The following is a 20,589-nucleotide window of genomic DNA, read 5'->3' as shown; positions in this document are numbered from 1 at the left end:
AACTCTTCCTCGTACCCTTCATAAAGATGGTTCATGGGGTTTCTTTTGCTTTTAGCATAGTGCCCCTAACGAGAGGCTTGCCAACGTGTGTCTATTATTGAAATCACCCGACTAGAGAGTACCCTTCAACGTCTATTGCTTGATCTTGCTGTGTGCAGATTGAATATTAGAGTTTATATCATCTACTTTGAACAAATATTATGTATGTGTAACAGATTTCGTAACTTTAAAATGAGCTTAATTGACTCAATTATTGCTAATATAGGCAAAACGGACTCTAGATATACATAAATTTAATATCTAAACTTTCGTGTTTCTGTTCAATAGGTTCTTAAATTAACAGGATGTTTATTTATGTTTATGTTTATTTGTTAAATATATTTGAAAGTTTAGAAATAATAATTTAATTTTGTTACAATTTGAAGAATAAATAGATATAACCTTTATAATTTTAAGTACAAAATATTAATTTAATAATAGAAATTAAATAAAAATAATAATTAAATATCATTTCAACTTTTTAAATAGAAAAGGAAAATTTCACACCAAAATGATACATGAAAACCACGTGCACATCACGTGATGGAGAAAAATGCAGGCGAATTCCGCGTTACATCCTCCTTCGACAAACCAAGTAGTCAACTAATTTATCGCCGTTGTATTTCAATTACTCGGCTACCTTTCCCTTTCCTCCAATCCGCCGTCCTTTTCTCCCCGGAGTCCTGCCGGCCGGAATCTCATCACTCCAGTTTCAGACTTCCGATGGTACTAAGATTCGGTCTCAGATCTTCTCCTTATTAATTCCGTCTCCTCAGGTACTGTCACTATCTCTCTGATGAATTTTTCAACGCATTACTCTTTCAGCAACTTAATTCCTTTTCAAATTCGTTTCTCGGTAGTCACTGGAAGCTTAATTTTCATGAAATTCCATTTCGGTGAAGCTAATTTCTGGAACAATTCATTTTCTTAGCAGTTTCTAAATACGGTAGTTGTTAGCATGAGTTAATAAATTATCGCTTTCTTGTATGATCTTAATTCTATGAGCTTACTATGAACATATGAGTTGTAGTTGAAGTGATTTTTTGATTCTGAATCACTCAGAAAATGGCAAAGGGAACAGAGCATTCGCTGAAGTAATTTGGATTTTGGGTGATTACACAAACTGGATGCATTTTATTTGAATAGAATTAGTAACTTCAGAAGTTCTTATTGTAAGAACATAGTAGTTTGTGGTATTTCAATGTATGAATGGATTGGGATGCTTTGGATTTGGAACATTTTGATTCATATTAGAACTGAATTGTATGAATTAAAATGTTCCAAATCATTGTGTTTTTAGTGCCAGATAGTTGATCCACCTTAGAAGTTTGTAGTAAGTAAAGATGCTTTTGTCTGTTAATCATAGCAGTTTGGGTTTGTTTTAGGCTCCTTGGGCTGCTGTAAGGGCATGTCATTGTTGAAATCTAATTGCTGGATGTTCTATGTTGTAAAGTAATGTTGTTGCTCAACACGAACTGAAGTGTATGAGTGTTCTTGGTCAGGTTTGTGACTTGGGGAGGAGAATGAAGCATTCTTTATAATGGTGTGGAAACCTCTCCCTAGCATACGTATTTTAAAAACCTTGAGGGGAACCTTGAAAGGGAAAGGCCAAAGAGGACAATATTTGCTAGCGGTGGGCTTGGGTTTGGGCTGTTAATATGCCAGACACCAGGCGATGTGCCAACGAGGAGGCTAAGCTCCAAAGAGGGTGGACATGAGGCGGTGTGCTAGCAAGTATATTGGCTCCCGAAGGGTGGTGGATTGGGGGGGAGGGGGGAGGGTCGCACATCGATTGGAGAAGGGAGCGAGTGCCAGCGAGGATGCTAGGCCTTGAAGGGGGGTGGATTTTGAGATCCCACATCGGTTGGGGAGGAGAACGAAGCATTCTTTAGAATGGTGTAGAAACCTCTCTCTAGTAGACACGTTTTAAAACCTTGAGGGAAAGCCTGAAAGGGAAAGCCCAAAGAGGACAATATCTGCTAGCGGTGGGCTTGGGCTGTTATACAAGATTTTTAGAACTCGAGGATACCATTGTCCAATCTATAGAACAAAACTTGTTCAAGTAAGCTCATAGCTTGAACAACAAAATAATAACAATAAGAGTCATTTGGATTCCTTGAGACACAATGGGACTTTGGAAATCATTGGATGTAGTATGATGCCTACTTTAGACAACTTGAAAAAAGAGTAAGTAGTAGGAAAGAACTGGAAAGACTCTTCTTAAAAGATAAGAATATAATATTTAAAAGCGAGCAGAAAAAGAGCGTTGAGTGAGAATAACATCTAAACGTGTCTGATTGAACGAGAATGAGGACCTTAAGACCTTCATATCGACTGGTCATGGAGTAGATCGAGATTAGATTCTTGCTGCTGTCTCCGTTAAGGCTGTTCACCATCTCTGAGCGGCCTGCAACAGGGAAACGTTCTAACTGTGGCCCCTTGGTCGTCAGCTGATTCGAAGTCACGAGGTAGATCTGTAGATGGTCTCTGATCAAGTATGTTCATCATAATAAATAATAGAGGTACCTCTGACTTCGACTCGTTCTCTGCAGTAGTCAAACAGTCCGTCTTCCGACCTCAAATGTCTAGAAGTTTAGTCCTAGTATTAGTTTTAACTTGATCTTCCTTGTATTTATTTTGATCAACTGATTATTCAAGTGACTCTCTCTTTAGTCATTGTGATTTCCTTGTTTCTGTAAAGGCTAAAGGCTTTAGCTGTGAGATCCCACGTCGGTTGGAGAGAGAATGAAACATTTCTTATAAGGGTGTGGAAACCTCTCCCTAACAGATACGTTTTAAAATCGTGAGGCTGGCGCCAATACGTAACAGGCCAAAGCGGACAATATCTACTAGCTGTGGGTTTGAGCTGTTACAAATGGTTATTAGAGACAGACACCCGACGGTGTACCAGCGAGGACACTGGGCCCCCAAGTGGGGTGGATTGTGAGATCCCATATCGGTTGGAGAGGAGAACGAAACATTCTTTAGAAGGGTGTGGAAACCTCTCCCTAGCAGACGCACGTTTTAAAAATCTTAAGGGGAAGTTTGAAAGGGAAAATCTAAAGAGGACAATATCTGCTAGCGGTGAGCTTGAGCCGTTACACAAATATATAAGGGCTCGGGAAGCTGATCATAAGACTACCTTTTGGGCACACAAGTATCACTACGAGTCCCCGATCATGCTTCGGGATTAAAACTGCATTAGCTGCATTCCAGTTGTTAAATTTCAATGTAAACTCAGCTTCTCTCTCTCTCTCTCTCAATCAATCAATGAAATCTTATATGTTATTTCCCTTCATTCTACTTTATTATACCTCTGACCTTCCACTGTAATTGTTGTATTCTAGGGGCACAAAATATTGTATACCTTCTGCTATGTTCAAGGCACCCTACTAAACCATAGCTTATCAGATTCCGATACTCGTATAGACAATGGTTCGAGGACGGGACGCTTGCTGGGAACATTGTGTCCTTGTTGATGCGACGAGACAGAAGGTTCGATGCAATTATTGTCAGCGGGAATTCAGTGGAGGTGTATACAGGATGAAATTTCATTTAGCTCAAATTAAAAACAAAGATATAGTTCCATGTGCCGAAGTCCCGATCGACGTTCGAGACCATATTCAAGGTATATTAAGCACTCCTAAAAAACAAAGGGCACCCAAGAAACCAAAGGTCGATATGGAAACTGCAACAAATGGACAGCAACATAGCTCCTCAGCTAGCGGCGGTATCCATCATGGATCGAGTGGACAGAACGAAAGCAACTGCCCATCGACATTTCCGTCCTCTTCACCGAGCGCACAACCACCGATCGATGATGCTCAAAAGCAGAAGAAGGATGAAACTGATAAAAAAGTTGCTGTCTTTTTCTTCCATAACTCTATTCCTTTCAGTGCTGCCAAGTCCTTGTATTATCAGGAAATGGTGAATGCTATAGCAGAATATGGAGTAGGATACCGAGCACCGAGTTACGAGAAACTAAAATCGACTCTTTTGGTTAAGGTGAAAGGTGATATACAGAATTCTTACAAAAAGTATCGAGACGAATGGAAAGAAACAGGCTGCACGATCCTATGTAATAGCTGGTCCGATGGACGAACCAAATCGTTTCTAATCATTTCCATTACGTGTTCAAAAGGAACATTGTTTCTGAAGTCGGTCAATATATCAGGTCGTGAAGATGATGCAACTTACCTGTCCGACTTGCTCGAGACGATCGTCCTCGAGGTTGGTGTGGAGAATGTTGTCCAAGTTATTACAGATGCTACAGCCAGCTATGTCTATGCTGGTAGGCTTCTGATGACCAAATACACTTCCTTATTTTGGTCTCCATGTGTTTCTTACTGTGTTAATCAGATGTTGGAGGACCTTAGTAAAATCGAGTGGGTCGGTACGGTATTGGACGAGGCAAAGATCATCGCCCGCTACGTTTATAGTCATGCGTGGATTTTAAACACGATGCGAAAATTCACGAGCGGGAAGGAACTGATCAGGCCAAGAATTACTAGATTTGTGACTAATTTTCTGTCCTTGAGATCCATTGTGTTTCTTGAGGACGGTCTCAAACACATGTTTGCTCATTCGGAGTGGCAGTCCTCGATTTATAGCAGGCGCCCCGACGCACAGGCGATTCTTTCCTTTCTGTATTTGGATCGATTTTGGAAGGACGCTCGTGAAGCTGTCAACATTTCTGAGCCACTTATTAGAATTCTCAGGCTTGTTGATGGAGACATGCCTGCCATGGGCTATATATATGAAGGAATCGAGAGGGCGAAGGTCGAAGTCAAAGCGTATTACAATGGCATTGAGGATAAATATATGCCTATTTGGGACACGATCGACCGGAGATGGAACTTGCAGCTTCATACGACGTTACACACAGCAGCAGCGTTCCTTAACCCGTCGATCTTTTATAATCCGAACTTTAAGATTGATCTGAGAATTAGAAACGGATTTCAGGAAGCTATGTTGAAGATGGCGACGACGGATAAAGATAAAATGGAGATCACTAGAGAACATCCTGCATATGTAAATGCTCAAGGTGCTCTTGGTACCGACTTCGCTATCTTGGGGAGAACTATAAATACCCCAGGTATGAATCGTCTTATGCATGTGAGTAATATAAGTTTTATTGTTACAGTCCAAGCCCATCGTTAATAGATATTGTCCCTTCTGGGCTTCCCCTCAAGGTTTTAAAACGCGTCTACTAGGGAGAGGTTTCCACACCCTTATAAAGAATGCTTCATTCCTCTCTCTAACCGACGTGGGATCTCACAATTCATCCCCCTTCAGGGCCTAACGTTCACACTGACACTCATTCCCCTCTCCAATCAATGTGGGATTTCACAATCCACACCCCTTCGAGGACCAGCGTCCTCGCTGGTAAGCCACTCGGTGTAATTGTGAGATCCCACATGGATTGGAGAGGGGAATGAGTGCCAGCGAGAACGCTAGGCCCTAGAGGGGGGTGGATTGTGAGATTCCACATTGGTTGGAGAGGGGAACGAAGCATTCTTTATAAGCGTGTAGAAACCTCTCCCTAGTATACGCGTTTTAAAACCTTGAGCGGAAGCCCAGAAAGGGAAAGCCCAATGAGATTAATATTTACCAGCGGTGAGCTTGAGCTGTTACATAAACCCTCCAACTAGATCAAGCCAGCTCAACGGTTCCATTGGCCTGTCAGATTTTTGTTTACTTTTCAGATGCTTATTTCATTTTCCATGTTGCATCCATAGGGGATTGGTGGTCAGGGTACGGTTACGAAATCCCGACGCTCCAGAGAGCGGCGATACGAATACTAAGCCAACCCTGTAGTTCTTATGGGTGCAGCAGATGGAACTGGAGCACGTTCGAAACCTTACATTCGAAGAAGCGTAGTACAACCGAACAGGAAAAGTTGAACGATTTAGTGTTTGTACAGTGCAATCTCTGGTTGGAACATATTCGTTGGACTCGGGATGGTAAATATAAACCCGTCGTATTTGATGATATTGATGTGAGTTTAGAATGGCCGACCGAGCTAGAATCATCGGCTCATGTTTTAGATGATTCGTGGTTGGATAATCTGCCTCTTGAATGTGGAGGCAGCCCTTAATATCTTCAAGGCAATCAGAAACAGATACATCAATATTCCCTTGATTGCATATCATCTCCAAATATTGCACTCAGGTTTTCATACAAATCAAAGAGAAGCTGCTCTGTAAATTAGAGGGCACAACTACCTTGATCACATTATATATATATATATAATATATATATATATATAGCCAATCAGAAATCAGAAATATCACCGGATCGTCCGCCCTTCGGGGATGTCCTCAGCGTCGAGGAACATGTACTAGGGTGTATGTGCGACTCGTTCTGACCATGGACTGGGACAAAAGATAGTACAAATTTTTCCCGTATCAGTGATAAATACCAGTAAATAGGATAGAATGAATGGAAAAACTCGGTTCACGGCCTAAAAATAAATAAAAAAGATTTATCGTTTTATTGTGTATCAAAGTTATATATATATGTCATGTTAATTTAAAAATAAAAACGTGTCCAATCAAGACACGAAGCAAAAAATTTGACGGTAACGATTAACTATAGATGAAAAAAACAAGATTAATGGTAAGATTTCACATCGGTTGGAGAGAAGAATAAAACATTCTTTATAATGGTGTGGAAACCTCTTTAGATGCGTTTTAAAAAATCTTACGGGGAAGCCCGAAAGAGAAAGTTCAAAAAGGACAATATCTAGTACCAGTGGACTTGAGATGTCATATATGGTCAGAGCCAGACATCGGGCAATATGCCAGCGAGGAGGTTGAGCGGGTGGACACGAAACAGTGTGACAACAAAGACGTTGGGCCTCGAAAGGGAGATGGATTGGGAGACCCCACATTGATTGGAGAAGGGAACGAGTGTCAGCGAGGACATTGGATTTCGAAAGGAGGGGGCGGTGGACTATGAGATTCCATGTTGGTTGGAGAGGGAAACGAAACATTGTTGATAAGGGTGAGGAAACCTATCCCTAGCAGACGAGTTTTAAAAACTCTCGAACAGAAAAGGCCAAAGAGGACAATATTGGAATGTTACATTAACCCAAATGACATTAATTAAAATGTCGAGCTTAAAAACTCAGGGACGAACAACAAGAAGTATATTTTTCTCTTCGATGATTTATTTATTCCCGAGTACGCTTTGATTTTTTAAATTATAAAGGAAAAAAGGACAAAAAAAAAAAAAAAAAAAAAAATTGTGTTATTTACTTAAATACCATTCCCCATCCTTGAAATTTGGCTTTCATGATGGAAGCAATTTGGGTGGGTGGTTGTTTTGTTTGGCTCTTTATGTAATAATAATTTATACCCAACCAACATAACCCTAACTTAAATTAGGAACCAAGATAACCTCCACATTTTCATGCCCTTTGCCTTCTCTCCAAACTCTCTTTAATTCTTTCCATTTTTCACCCTCGAACGAGCCGAGATCGAACCTCCGACTTCCAAAAAAACCATTGCACGACTTTTAAATATTTAAACATTTAAAAAGTGTGAGATCCCACGTCGGTTAGAGAGGAGAACAAAAAATTTCTTATAAAGATGTGGAAACATCTCCCTAATAGACTAGCGATATAATGAGCCAAAACGAACCATATTTACTAGCGATAAGCTTGAATATCGAGTTTACTCAAAATTGCTTTTTAAGAGTTTTTTTTTTTTTTTTTAAATAAATGGGTAATTTTCAAAGAATATTTTAAAAACTCGACACCGAAACAAAATAACGTTTTATATTAAATGATATAATTATCGATAAATGTAAGATGTCATGTAATTAAATTATATGGATAAGGAAGGGAAAGGGTTCATCCTTATCCAAATGAAATATGTTCATCATTACCTAATTAGGAAAATACGTTTTTTTTTAAGTAATTAAATTATTAATTAGTTATTTGTGATTATTTTTACTAAATTTAATTTAAAATCAGATAAATAAAATTATGAAAAAAATTACAGTCTTCAAGTTTTTAAATTTTGGGTGTGATCGGGAACTAAAAGACCGGTTTCGCTAAAATTATTGTTTTAAAAGAATCTGACTAAAACATCAAAATATATATATATATATCGGATAATTATTTCTAATAAGTAAAGAAAATAAAGGAAGACGAACCGTTCAAATATATTAATCTAATTCCCCTCTACGATAGATTAAAAAAGAGGTCACGTTTTGAACTAAATTTGGAATCTATACTAAGTACCTAATAGTTTAGGTATTCTTTCCAATCCTATGACATCCGCGTGTGCAATATAATATTCTGAGCCACTTTTGAGATGGAACGTTGTCTAACATATGTCCTTTAAACATATTATATCTTCACCCAAATACTTTATAGAAAAATGTGTTCTATAATTATTTCAATTAGATAGACTTAACTATAAAGTTATCGTAAATAGGTTACAAAAGAAATAAGAACCTTACTAATTCTTTAACGTAGATTTTCATATGCTTGTATCTGTTTATAACATCTTTAGCTTTAATTTGATACGAATAGTTTAAATTTAATATAACCCGATAAAAGAAAATAGAGATGTGACTACCTTTGTAACAACCCAAACCCACCATTAGCATATATTGTCTTCTTCGGCTTTTCCTTTCAGGCTTCAATTAAAGTTTTTAAAACGTGTTTGGGCTAGCATATTGTCTTCTTTAGGCTTTTCTTTTCGGGCTTCTCTTAAAGTTTTTAAAACGTGTTTGCCACGGTGACGTTTTCATACCCTTGTAAATAATGTTTCATTCTCTCCTCCAACGAATAAGGGATCTCACAACCTTCTACTATTGAGCTTTGCAAGGGGTAAATAAACCTTCAAAATGATTTCAATGATTTCAAATTTCGAAAGATTATGGAGTTTAAGAGAGGTGATACTAAAGTTTAATCTTGTGGATTACTTGGTTAGAGATTGTGTAATATCCAAAACCCACCGCTAGTAGATATTGTCCATTTTGACCCGTTACGTATCGCCGTCAGTCTCATGGTTTTAAACGCGTATGCTAGGGAGAGGTTTCCAACTCTTATAAAGAATGTTTCGTTCCCCTCTTCAACAGACGTGAGATCTCACAATCCACCCCTTTTAGGGCCAGGCCTTCGTTCTCTTCTCTAATCGATGAGGGATCTCACAATCCATCTCTTCTCTAATCGATGAGGGATCTCACAATCCACTCCTTTTGGGAGCACAGCATCCTTACTAACACACCGTCCGGTGTCAAGAAAAATCCAAAAAATGTACGGATAACATCACTTATCAAGCCCAAAGCCTAACATGACCGTGTCTAAGATGTAAGGAAGTTGAAGGGTAAAAGTTGAGCCATTTTGAAACCCAATGAAAAGAAAGTTACCAAGTGGATGAAAGGTGGAAAGAATGAGCAAAGGATTTGGAATCTCTAAGAAAAATCCACGCCATTGAATTGAAACAGTCAAGCAAGCAAGCCTCCACAGTTTCTATCGTCACTATTCCAAGCCCCTTTCCTTCTCATTCACTCCCCCTTCACCTTTTTTTTTCATTTCCCTTCCCCTTCCCCTTTCCCTTTCCCTCACCAACACCAACACCCAAAATCCAATCTTCCTCTTCCAGCAGAACAAAGCCAATCGTTAATGGCGATGGAAACCCACCCTTCAATCTGAGAATTCCCAGAAACCTCTTTCATTTTCTCATACTTTCTACACAATTTTCTAACCCCAACTCCTAATCTTGAGGCACTTTCATTTTGGCCAATGTCACAGCAGAAGACAATTTCCCACATCGATAACTTACCATCAACGCCGGGGAAGTTCAAGCCGGAGAAATCTCCGCCGTATATTCACCGGTTGAGAGTCCATTCCGCCATTTCCAGGTTGACTCTATGGTCCTCCTTGTTCTTGATTTTCATCATCTGTTTCTTCTTCTTCTCCCCTCCTTCATCCTCCGCATCGCCTCGCCGAGCCCTGGGCGGAGACTCGTGGGGTGGTCATAATTGGGAGAAAAAGGTCAGCCGCTCTGCTCAAACGCGCTCCGGCCTCACCGTCCTCGTCACCGGCGCTGCGGGTTTTGTCGGAACCCATGTCTCAATCGCCCTGAAACGACGAGGCGATGGGGTTCTTGGACTCGATAACTTCAATGACTACTACGATCCACAGCTCAAAAGAGCTCGGCGGAAGCTTCTCGATCGCGCTGGTGTGTTCGTTGTAGAAGGAGACATTAACGATTCTGAACTGCTTCGTAAGCTCTTCGATGTTGTGGCTTTCACCCATGTTATGCACCTTGCGGCTCAGGCTGGAGTCAGGTACGCAATGCAGAACCCAGGTTCTTATGTGCACAGCAATATTGCTGGGTTTGTGAGCCTTTTGGAAGCCTGTAAGTCGGCAAATCCACAGCCCGCCATTGTTTGGGCATCTTCAAGCTCAGTCTATGGATTGAATTCCAAGATACCCTTTTCAGAGAAGGATCGAACTGATCAACCAGCAAGTCTTTATGCTGCAACAAAGAAAGCTGGAGAGGAGATAGCTCATACTTACAACCATATTTACGGGCTTTCAATCACTGGTTTGAGATTCTTTACTGTATATGGACCTTGGGGTCGCCCTGACATGGCGTATTTCTTCTTCACTAAGGATATTCTCAAGCGGAGGGCGATAACAATCTATGAAGCTCCTGATCATGGTACAGTTGCTAGAGATTTTACCTACATTGATGACATAGTGAAGGGGTGTTTGGGGGCTCTGGACACCGCTAAGAAGAGTACAGGGAGTGGTGGGAAGAAGAAGAGGGCTGCACAGCTGAGGATTTTCAATCTGGGAAACACATCACCAGTACCAGTGAGTGAGCTTGTTAGCATACTGGAGAAGCTTTTGAAAGTTAAGGCAAAGAAGAAAGTTCTGCCAATGCCCAGAAATGGAGATGTTAAGTTCACTCATGCCAACATAAGTTTGGCTCATAAGGAGTTTGGTTACAGGCCAACAACCAATCTCGATACAGGACTGAAGAAGTTTGTGAGTTGGTACCAAGATTACTATTCTGGTTCCAAGAAGAGAGTTGCCAGGGCTTTCTCCAACATTTAGATTCTTCACAATTAATGTTGTTTTGTGTCCACTGATCATCAATCTTTGATACTTTGCTGCATTTTTCAGTCATATTGTGCTTACAAAGAAGCAGCACCTCCTGCATTAGCTTTGCTTTTTGCTCTTCATTGCCATTTTCTATCAGCAAAAGACCAGAAGCCTTATTTCATAGCTATATCCCAAATGTTGCTTCATTTGTTCTGTTCGTTTTTCTGTATTTCCCCTATGGACTGCATTCTGTTGAGGCTTTACATTTCATGACTGAGAGAAATGAAACATGCTGGTTGGTTGGTGGACTTCACTTATCATCTTGAATAAGATAGCAATTTACGAAATGGCTTCCCATTCTTTGAATATTGAACTGACCTCTTGCTAATGTTTACGACAATACATACACATATTAAAGCTCTAGCAAGATTCTGGATAGCCATTCAGTTCTATACTCAAGTTGTCTGTAGGAGGGTGTATTTGTTTCTGCATAACCCTGCTTCTAAACTCATAACAATCTTGAAAATTTCAGTAAACAAATTCAGTCATTGCATTGCATTAGCATATGATTCGCTCTTTGCTTCAAATAAACATGCATGTTCCAAACAAGATTTTGGAATGCTCTCTACCAGTCTCTTATTTTGATTGAAGAATCCTTAATCTGTATGGCCTAAGATTTCAATTTCCTTTTTCAAACCAGCAGATTCGTGTTGGTTTGTTGTTTTCTGGCCAAACTTTATGAATAGAGCATACCATTAGCTTCCAATTTCTCTAACCAAAAATGGGTTTGGATGATATCTAATAATGGTTCTCAAAGCAATCCAAGTGTTCTAGGTTCTTGGAATCTTCAAAATTACTTTTGACTATCAAACAAAACTCTAATTTTTTTTTAAAAAAACACTCTTATCCTTCTGAGATCCCACATCGGTTAGAGAGGAGAACAAAGGTGTGGAAACCTCTCCCAAGTAGAGAAGTTTTAAAAACCTTGAGAGAAAGCTCTTCAAAGAGGACAATATCTGCTAGCGGTGGGTTCAGGCTGTTACAAAACCAAACACTAGGCGATGTGCTAGCAAGGAGGCTGAACCCCGAAGGGGGTGGACACAAGAGGGTGTGTCTACAAGGACGTTGGGGTCAGAAGGAGGTAGACAGGGGGTCCCACATCGATTGGAGAAAGAAACGAGTGCCAACGAGGACACTAGACCTCGAAAGGGGGTAGATTGTGAGATCCTACATCGGTTGAAGAGGAGAACGAAACATTTTTTTATAAGGGTGTAGAAATCTCTCCTTAGCATATGCATTTTAAAAACTTTAAAGAGAAGCCGGGAAGAGAAATCCTAAAGAGGACAACAGCCACCACCTATGGACTTGGATTGTTATACTTCTAAATTCCTATCTCAAACTCACTCAAAATTTTAGGGCAATGTGCAACATTAAGTTCTAGGGTAGTGTTCAAGTAAAGATGAAGCAACAATACATGCTAGTGTCAAGTCATTTACATGATCGTGACGACACAGCTTCAGTTTCAGCATCAGAGCTGAGATCCCACCAAGCACCACTGTCACCATTTGTCATATTCTCATCAACCGAACCTTGTTCAACATCTTCATCCTCGCCCATATCATCATCCAAACCAAACACTTCCTTCTCCAATTCAGGATTGTATGTCCATTCCAATCTCTTCAAAACGTCCCGATCCTTCCATTTTCCCACAACAGACACAGCCGCCTTCTTAGCCTTCCCCATTAAAATCTCCTTCCAAGAAAACCCAGTATCAGCATTTCTCTTCAGTGGCCCATCATTAAGATCCCCAACAACAACTGTTCTAAGACATCTCAACTTGGCCTCCTTCAAAACATTCACAAAATCAGAATCATCTGATACAAGAACCAAACACTCTGCTCTTCTCCTATCCATGACCTCAACCATGTCGTTTCTCAATTCTACATCGGCAGCTTCAGGCTTATCCGACACAGTCTTCACAAAAAACCCTGCCCTCTTCAACTCATCTGCTAGACCATATCCCTCTTTCGGAGTCAAAACATCCCTAGCAGCATTCTTATACTTCTGTATTTTCATCGAATACTTAGCGAGCAACTTCACTCTTCTACTACCCTTGGCAGATTCGATCTGATTCAACCTCTTCTTATGCTCACTCTCATGAATTTGCTTAAAATGATTCACTAACTTCTCATTCGCATAGAAATTTCTCCCACAAACACGACACAGATACGGCTCAATCGATTTAATCACACCTTTCCTCTCCAATTGATTAAGCATCTTCCTCTCTCTCCTCTTCTCTCTAACAACTTGCGGCACATAGCTGAACGCATGCCGATTCGCATAAGCCACCATGTACCGAACGGCGCCAAAGGAAGCCGCTGCAGCCTTGAGCTTAACAGCAGCTTCGTAAGGCGGTAACGATTTCGGTGGTTTATTGTCCAAATCCCAGAAAATCGCAACGGCAGAGCAGGAAGAATCCGGAGAATTTGATTTCAGATTCGTTCCGGAATGAAAACGACTAATTAATTCAGTTTCCTTACGGAAATGGAACGATAAATTCCGAAATCTAATGAACGCTATCATGGCGAGAAACTCTTTTCACATGTACTGAGGATGAGATAAAAATGGACGAACGGAGGAGAAATGTAAAGAAGAGATGGAACTAACCTCAAGTACAGAAGAGTGAGTAGCAGAAGAATTGCCTGGTCGGCGCTTGACGGCGGGAATCTCGGAAGGTGAGGCGGGGGAGGGCCTTGTATGGCGGAAGCAATTCAGAAGAAGCCCAATTCAGAAGAAGTCCAATTAAAGAAAAAATGCAAAAAAAAAAAATATATATATATATATATATAATTAATTAATTAATTAATTAATTAATTAATTAATTTTAACAGTAATATTCCAATTTTATTAAATTATACCTCAAATTTAAATTAGTATTAAAATCTTAACCCTAAATTATATAATATTTAGCAATTTTGAATTTTTTTTTAAGAACAAAGTTATACAACAATAAATGTTAGATTATTTTGAAGTCTAATTGAATGAAATTAAAAGTTTGAGTTCAAATTTATGATTAGGTTTAATTTATTCATTTTGTTGTTATTATTATATTAATCAATATCAAATTGGGCTTATTAACACGACCATAGAATGTGAAATAACCATTGTCGTCCTAAAATTTGATGTTTTTAATTTTTACCCTAGAATAGTGGAACGAACTCAATAAGAAAAAATGTTTTGTAACAATCTAAGTCCACTGCTAGCTATGAAACTCACAATTTGGTCCATGACGTATCATCATCAACCTCATGATTTTAAAATGCATCACCCAAGGAAAAATTTTCACACCCGTGAGATCATACAATCCAACAAAATACACTTTTAGTTTAAAATTAATGTCTAAGTTTAGTCCCAAAAGTTCAAAAACCTTCTCTCTTCTTCTTTCACTTGGTAAACTCAAATCACTACTGAACCTGAACCTTGTAAACTATCAGCTTCTCTAAGGAAGAGAACAGCGGTTGCAACAACCCACTCCACTTACGACACAACGGATTGTATTCCCCGGAGGCGCATCGTATGAAAAAGATCAATACTCAGGATTCATTCAAGTTCAACTATAGGGCATACTATTTTAAAACCTTTTATTTCAGAAGTCATAAACAAAACCTTAAACAATCGGCCCTCTTGGAGTGTGGATTAAATTCCCACTCTATTCCAAAATAATCGATCTCCAAAAGGTCCTTATAAGTAACTAAAATAGTGTAATTTTTCACTTAAAAGCACTTTTCTAACCACCTAGAAAATCAATCCCGGTAGGGACTTATAGTCTAACCAATCTAATCTAAGACCACAACTGCCTTCTCATGTTCACCCCGCCCCCTCTGGAGAAGAGTCTGGAGACTCGAAAGTCTCAACACACCTCAGGAACAATCTTCTTAAGAACAGAACAGAACCTCCTCTGTGACAACCTCGAAGCACACTCCTAACCATGAGGTAAACCAAGGCATGCTCTTCTTAGAACTGTACCTCCCACACAAGCGCCACAAGGCGAGGTGTGAATGTAGTTTAACACTCATAATCCAACCAATCACAAATAAAAACCGACCCGACGTCCGAGAAATTAAGAACAGGTTAATCTGGTATATCATGGATTGGGTTAGTTATGAATCATCTTTATTAATTATAGGATCAGAACTTTTAAAACATAGATACCATAAACAATCCCAATAAGCTTTAAATTTTCAGTAGGCCAAGTAGCATACTTATACAGGGGAACCCATGGCGCAAAATGCTTCAGAGCCCACATCTCCACTCTTGAATTCAGAAGAATATCGATTATAATTATCATAAGAAAAACTATCATGTCCAATTAGACAAGAAACTACAAAATCACTATGAGAATAGCTCAAATTGATCCTTATGTTTCTGTGATACCTTGGAACAATTACCACATAATGGGAAATACCTTACATCGAATAGAGTGAATGAAAGGATCTTAGTCACCCATAAGTGCAGCAGTGGACAAAATCAGGCAACAAGTGTGCTAGCAGTAGTTGACTCGCTGAAACAATAAGCAAAAAAAAACAATCAATCAATCAACCAATCACCAGGGAGGAAAGATGATAGTCGAGGTAGCTGAGTTTATATGAACTAAACTTCAAATAACCCATGTAGAGAGAAGTTTTATTTTCTTCCACATTCAACTAGTAATTGGAAGTTGATAATTGGAAGTTGATAATGTTAGAAACCACCATGATATGATATTTGTCCACTTTGAGCATATGCTCTCGTGACTTTGCTTTTGGTTTCTCCAAAAGACTTTGTACCAATGGAGATGTATTCCTTACTTATAAACCCATGATCAACACTTTAATTAGCCGATGTGGGACTCATCTCCCGACAATCCTCCCCTCAAACAAAGTACACCATAGAGCCTCCCTTGAGGTCTATGGAGCCCTCGAACAACCTCCCCTTAATCGAGGCTCAACCCCTTCTCTGGAGCCCTCAAACAAAATACACCTTTCGTTCAACACTTGAGTCACTTTTGACTACACCTTCGAGGCTCACAACTTCTTTGTTCGACATTTGAAGATTCTATTGACATGGCTAGGTTAAGGGTATGGCTTTGATACCATGTTAGAAACCACGACCTCCACAATGGTATGATATTGTCCATTTTGAACATAAACTCTCATGGCTTTGCTTTTCGTTTCCTAGAAAGGCCTCATACTAATAGAGATATATTCTTTACTAATAAACTCATAATCAACCCCTTAATTAGCCTACGTGGGACACATCTCCAAACAATTCTCAACAGATAATTGATCTAAGCAATTGCAATACAATACTTTGCATGAAGAGAGGATATTTAAATCCACCCTAATAATGAGTAACAACAGAGCTTAACACAATAATCATCCTTTAAGTTATAATACAGATAACAAAATAGACTACAGTGAATCAGATCAGTGACCACTTACTATTTCCAGACAGGTGGGAGCTTCTTGGTCTTCTTGTAATAGCGAGCTAGCCGGTGAATCCTGCTCTCCACAAGAATCAACCTGAACTTTGAGTCCTTATCCTTCCTGTTCCTTTCCAAATGCTTTCTAATCGAGACGGCCTTCTTAATCAAATGGTAAAGATCCTCAGGAATCTCCGGAGCAAGCCCTTTTGAAAGTAATAGGGAACAAAAGTTCATACAACATAAAATTTCTGAATTGAGAGAAAAGTGGAACAAATACCATGAGCTTTAAGAATTCGCAAGATCTTGTTTCCAGTAACGCTCTTGACCTGAGCAATACCATGAGAGTCACGAAGAATTACACCGATCTGAGACGGCGTCAAACCCTTCTTCGCGAATTTGCAGATGTTTTCTTCAACCTAATGAACACAGACAACACACATTCTAGAACTGTCCGTTCCGATCAAAGTAAATCGCAGCTCAAACATTAAAGGTAAAGGGACTTACATCTTGAGTAGAAATCTTGAGCCAACTCGGTGGAGTCCTCTTGTAAGGCAATGCTGAAGCTGAAATGCCTTTTCTGAAATCGAAAATGAGAGGAGGGATTGAGTTACTGAATCGGAGGGATGAGAAGATGAGAAAGAGAGAAGAAGATGAACTCACCCTCTGCTGTGCATACGACCCATTGTAGAAGACGACTATGGAGGGGCTTCGAAACCTCTCTCTGCTTCAGAAACTGGCAATGGCCTCAACTGCCAATCGATAAACCCTAGTTTTTTTTTTATATTTTATCTAAAAAAAACAACTTTAAATTTTTAAAATTTATGGATAAAAAATAACAGTAGAAATTTGAACATTTGACCTCTTACACAAATAATTTGTGTCTTTGATCGAGTTAAGTGAACAAAAACCTCATTGTTTAGAACACCAATATTTCTCAAATTGAAACGCACCACTACTAAATGAGTATCAAAGCACGAGATTTTCGATAAGGTGTCAGGGATCTCGTGATGGAAACCGCCCACGCTCCCTCTTCATAAGCCCTCGTCGTTCACACTCCCTCACACATACATGTTGAGGAAGAGAGAACCCCACAGACTCGAGAACGTGCAGAATGCATTCACAAAACTCGTCGTCGCGTCCCCATTCTTGAGTCGGTTATTGTGGAGTGAGTAGAAACATTTGACATTAGGTGGTAAGACTAATTGCAATTGCTCTTTCCTCTGTTCTTGAGTAGTCGGGTTAGGAAAAAAAAATTTGGAGAAGAGGAATGAGGACATCTCACGGTTTTTTGTGTTTATACAGGTACGACAATCGTCACGAGTGGTGAAGGAAGGTAATTGAACCAAAATGACATCCAGATTCATGTGGTTGTCGCCAAAAAAACGAATCTATAAAAGAGAGAAGACAGAAGAAAAAAGGGGTTCAGAATCGAGTGAAGAAGAAGATCCACGAGAAAGTTGAATCGAATCCAGAAATCCATAATCCACGTGGATCCACTACTGCATCCCAATCTACCACTTCGGAAGGTTTCAGCCAACCCATGCGCACGCTCCCGAAGGACCCAAGCCCAAAGACACATGGGTTAAACCAAGTCCAAAATCTCTCAACGTGCTAACCAAACTAAATTTTAGGTAATGCTGCAAAAAAAACCAACTCAACTCAAACCGAACAAATTTATAACCTAACTCAATCTTTATGGTCCGGGTTAAGTTATTGGGATTATCTAAGTTACCTTATCGAGCCATTTAAACACACTGAAGCTCCCTCTTTCGATATATATTCTCCAATAATTTAAATAATTAAATAAAAGTGACCTTTCATAATTGCAATTCCGTATGGAATTTATTTATTTTTTATTATTATTTTGGGTTTAATTTCCATTTTGCCGTTCCCTAAAAAAAAAAAAAAAAAAAAAAAAAAAAAAAAAAAAAAAAACGTTACCTTCCCACACTCAGGCGAGCGTGAAAGGGAGAGGAAGAAAGGAAATCAGAGCTCTGTGAAGATTCAAACCTAAATCGAGACCAGAGATGGGCAAAGATCTGAGCGATGAACAGAAATCCTCCATGAAAGAGGCCTTTACCCTCTTCGATTCCGACGGCGATGGACGGATCGCCCCATCGGAGCTCGGGATTCTAATGCGTTCCCTCGGCGGAAACCCCACTCAAGCCCAACTCAAAGCCATTATCGCTGAGGAGAATCTCACTGCTCCTTTTGATTTCAATCGCTTTCTTGAGATCATGTCCAAGCACATGAAGCATGAGCCCTTCGATCGCCAGCTTCGAGACGCCTTTAAGGTTCTCGATAAAGAGAACACCGGTTACGTCCTGGTCTCGGAGCTCCGACACATTTTGACGAGTATTGGTGAGAAGCTTGAGCCGTCGGAGTTTGATGAGTGGATTCGAGAAGTTGAGGTCGGACCGGATGGTAAAATTCGGTATGAGGATTTCATTGCTCGAATGGTGGCCAAATGAGGAGGGAAGTAATGCAAATTTGGTTTTCTGTGCTTTACTGGAATGATTTCTGAAGTAATTTGTGGCGATCTTTGTTGTTTTTTATTCTTCTTTCATTTTTCTTTCCAATTTCTGTTAATTGGTTTCAGATTACAAGACTTGCTTGGATTTTGGTGGGATGGATGCGGGTGATGCTCGCATACTTTCCCAAGTAATGCTAATATTATTTGAAAAAATTAGGATTATGATGGGTTATGTTTGGATTGATTCGAGGTGTATTGAAAACTGTGGTTTTCTGGGTAACGTAGAATCTGGTGATTTGTATGTGTTTCTTAGCTTGAATTTCGAAAAATGATTAGCTTCTCCCACGATTTATAGTCTTGCAATGGTTGATGTTTTTGCATGGTCTTTAAGTTAGAGAGACTCAGATGGTGTCTTCATGTTCACCATGGCTTGTTGTTTAGTTTTTAAGATTTGAAAGATTAATTAAGCTTCTCTTGTTTCATTTGGTTTAGCATTTTCTTTCAATATTAGCCTCATGAGATAAGAGACCTGATATATTTTAGGCATCTTAGTATTAATTATATTGCATGTGTTTAAGATGTTTGAAGGATTCGTTGCTACAATGCAAGAGTTTCTAATGCATTCAATTGAGTCAAAAAGATTGGTGTCAAAAGGTTGGTTCTAGACTCCATTTTAGTGGCCACAAAGTAGATCCTCTCAATTTTTTGTAGAAGGGATCTGTTGGGCGGGATGCACAGATGCTTTTAAAACTTACACAATTCTATATGTGAGATACTATACCTTCTGTCAGGTTCTGTGAAGATAACAAAAAGTTTTTAGTTTTAAGGTTGTGGAGCTAAAGGAAATCCGTCCCAAACCTAGTGTGTTCTCTTTTACCATGTAGCTTTTTAACATTCTTTTTCTTACGAGTTCTGTGGAAACTGTGAGATCCCAAATCAGTTGGAGAGGTGAATGAGTGCTAGCAAGGATGTTGGGCTCTGAAGGGGGGTAGATTGTGAGATCCCACATCGGTTGGAGAAGAGAACGAAACATTCTTTATAAGGGCGTGGAAACCTCTCCCTAGCATACGAGTTTTAAAACTGTGAGGCTGAGAGCGATACGTAGCAGGCTAAAATGGACAATATCTGCGCAGGCTAAAATGGACAATATCTGCTAGCGATAAGTTTGGGGCTATTATAGAAACATTCTAGTTATTAAATTTGATTTACCACATGACCATGGCTTGGCTCTCTGTTGGAATTCTGTGCATTCCTTGTGTTTGTAATGAACAAGAGTTTGAAGGTTCGAACTCGTCTGTATTGACCCGGGTGAAGTTTGTGGTGCAGTTTAACACGTAGTCGTTTGGAATGTTTCCTTCCTAGCATGTTAATTTTATATGCCAACTTACTAGAGTCTGTGATCCTTTGTCTTGGAAAAGCACATACTTTGGAGGTTCATAGCCAAGTTTTATGACCAAATTCATGGATCTTTTAAGTAGACTGAATGAATAGAAAATTAAATAGTCTTTGCCTTAAAAATTTTGGTAACCCTTGTGCAAAATT

General features: G+C 39.4%; 5 protein-coding genes across 8 annotated transcripts; 3 read left to right on the top strand and 2 right to left on the bottom strand.

Annotated features, from left to right (window-relative positions):
* Window positions 1-624: 624 nt before the first annotated feature.
* LOC111809668 (uncharacterized) lies at window positions 625-6,190 on the top strand. 4 transcript variants are annotated; one of them, XM_023696048.2, is made up of 3 exons: window positions 625-815; window positions 3,469-5,134; window positions 5,778-6,190. In XM_023696048.2, exons 2-3 carry the CDS (start codon window positions 3,472-3,474, stop codon window positions 6,134-6,136), a joined length of 2,022 nt encoding a protein of 673 aa, XP_023551816.2. In that variant the 5' UTR covers window positions 625-815; window positions 3,469-3,471; the 3' UTR covers window positions 6,137-6,190. The 4 variants fall into 4 exon arrangements, with proteins under 4 accessions (XP_023551816.2, XP_086973874.1, XP_023551812.2 ...); XM_087117748.1 differs by having other exon boundaries at window positions 3,451-5,134; XM_023696044.2 differs by having other exon boundaries at window positions 626-815; window positions 3,387-5,134.
* A 3,375-nt stretch (window positions 6,191-9,565) lies between these two features.
* Window positions 9,566-11,423, top strand: GAE5 (UDP-D-glucuronate 4-epimerase 5). Its single transcript, XM_023697735.2, has one exon. The coding sequence runs from the start codon at window positions 9,800-9,802 to the stop codon at window positions 11,120-11,122; it is 1,323 nt and encodes a 440-aa protein (XP_023553503.1). The 5' UTR covers window positions 9,566-9,799; the 3' UTR covers window positions 11,123-11,423.
* Window positions 11,424-12,447: 1,024 nt separating this feature from the next.
* On the bottom strand, window positions 12,448-13,906 carry LOC111810902 (zinc finger (C2H2 type) family protein). The gene has a single exon (XM_023697736.2). The coding sequence runs from the start codon at window positions 13,691-13,693 to the stop codon at window positions 12,599-12,601; it is 1,095 nt and encodes a 364-aa protein (XP_023553504.2). The 5' UTR covers window positions 13,694-13,906; the 3' UTR covers window positions 12,448-12,598.
* Window positions 13,907-15,429: 1,523 nt separating this feature from the next.
* LOC111810903 (small ribosomal subunit protein uS15) lies at window positions 15,430-17,351 on the bottom strand. The gene is made up of 5 exons (XM_023697737.2): window positions 17,235-17,351; window positions 17,079-17,151; window positions 16,852-16,990; window positions 16,591-16,777; window positions 15,430-15,671 (listed from the first exon to the last, which is right to left on the bottom strand). The coding sequence occupies exons 1-5, from the start codon at window positions 17,255-17,257 to the stop codon at window positions 15,638-15,640; spliced, it is 456 nt and encodes a 151-aa protein (XP_023553505.2). The 5' UTR covers window positions 17,258-17,351; the 3' UTR covers window positions 15,430-15,637.
* Window positions 17,352-18,486: 1,135 nt separating this feature from the next.
* LOC111810899 (putative calcium-binding protein CML13) lies at window positions 18,487-19,392 on the top strand. The gene has a single exon (XM_023697734.2). The coding sequence runs from the start codon at window positions 18,602-18,604 to the stop codon at window positions 19,043-19,045; it is 444 nt and encodes a 147-aa protein (XP_023553502.1). The 5' UTR covers window positions 18,487-18,601; the 3' UTR covers window positions 19,046-19,392.
* Window positions 19,393-20,589: the final 1,197 nt, after the last annotated feature.

The sequence above is a fragment of the Cucurbita pepo genome, chromosome 14 (assembly GCF_057944985.1).
Source record: "Cucurbita pepo subsp. pepo isolate OVF chromosome 14, ASM5794498v1, whole genome shotgun sequence".
In the NCBI taxonomy this organism is placed as follows: domain Eukaryota; kingdom Viridiplantae; phylum Streptophyta; class Magnoliopsida; order Cucurbitales; family Cucurbitaceae; genus Cucurbita; species Cucurbita pepo.
The sequence above is the reverse complement of the archived record's forward strand: the minus strand, read 5'-3'. Positions and strand labels throughout refer to the sequence as shown.

What these genes read in the sequence shown, in the direction of transcription:
- LOC111809668 (XM_023696048.2), top strand. Translation starts at nt 3,472, where the DNA reads ATGGTTCGAGGACGGGACGCTTGCTGGGAACATTGTGTCCTTGTTGAT. An exon ending in GAGAACTATAAATACCCCAG is followed by an intron (nt 5,135 to 5,777) that starts GTATGAATCGTC and finishes TTGCATCCATAG; the next exon opens with GGGATTGGTGGTCAGGGTAC.
- GAE5 (XM_023697735.2), top strand. Translation starts at nt 9,800, where the DNA reads ATGTCACAGCAGAAGACAATTTCCCACATCGATAACTTACCATCAACG.
- LOC111810902 (XM_023697736.2), bottom strand. Translation starts at nt 13,693, where the DNA reads ATGATAGCGTTCATTAGATTTCGGAATTTATCGTTCCATTTCCGTAAG.
- LOC111810903 (XM_023697737.2), bottom strand. Translation starts at nt 17,257, where the DNA reads ATGGGTCGTATGCACAGCAGAGG. An exon ending in GGTCGTATGCACAGCAGAGG is followed by an intron (nt 17,152 to 17,234) that starts GTGAGTTCATCT and finishes TTTCGATTTCAG; the next exon opens with AAAAGGCATTTCAGCTTCAG. An exon ending in TCAAGATTTCTACTCAAGAT is followed by an intron (nt 16,991 to 17,078) that starts GTAAGTCCCTTT and finishes TGTGTTCATTAG; the next exon opens with GTTGAAGAAAACATCTGCAA.
- LOC111810899 (XM_023697734.2), top strand. Translation starts at nt 18,602, where the DNA reads ATGGGCAAAGATCTGAGCGATGAACAGAAATCCTCCATGAAAGAGGCC.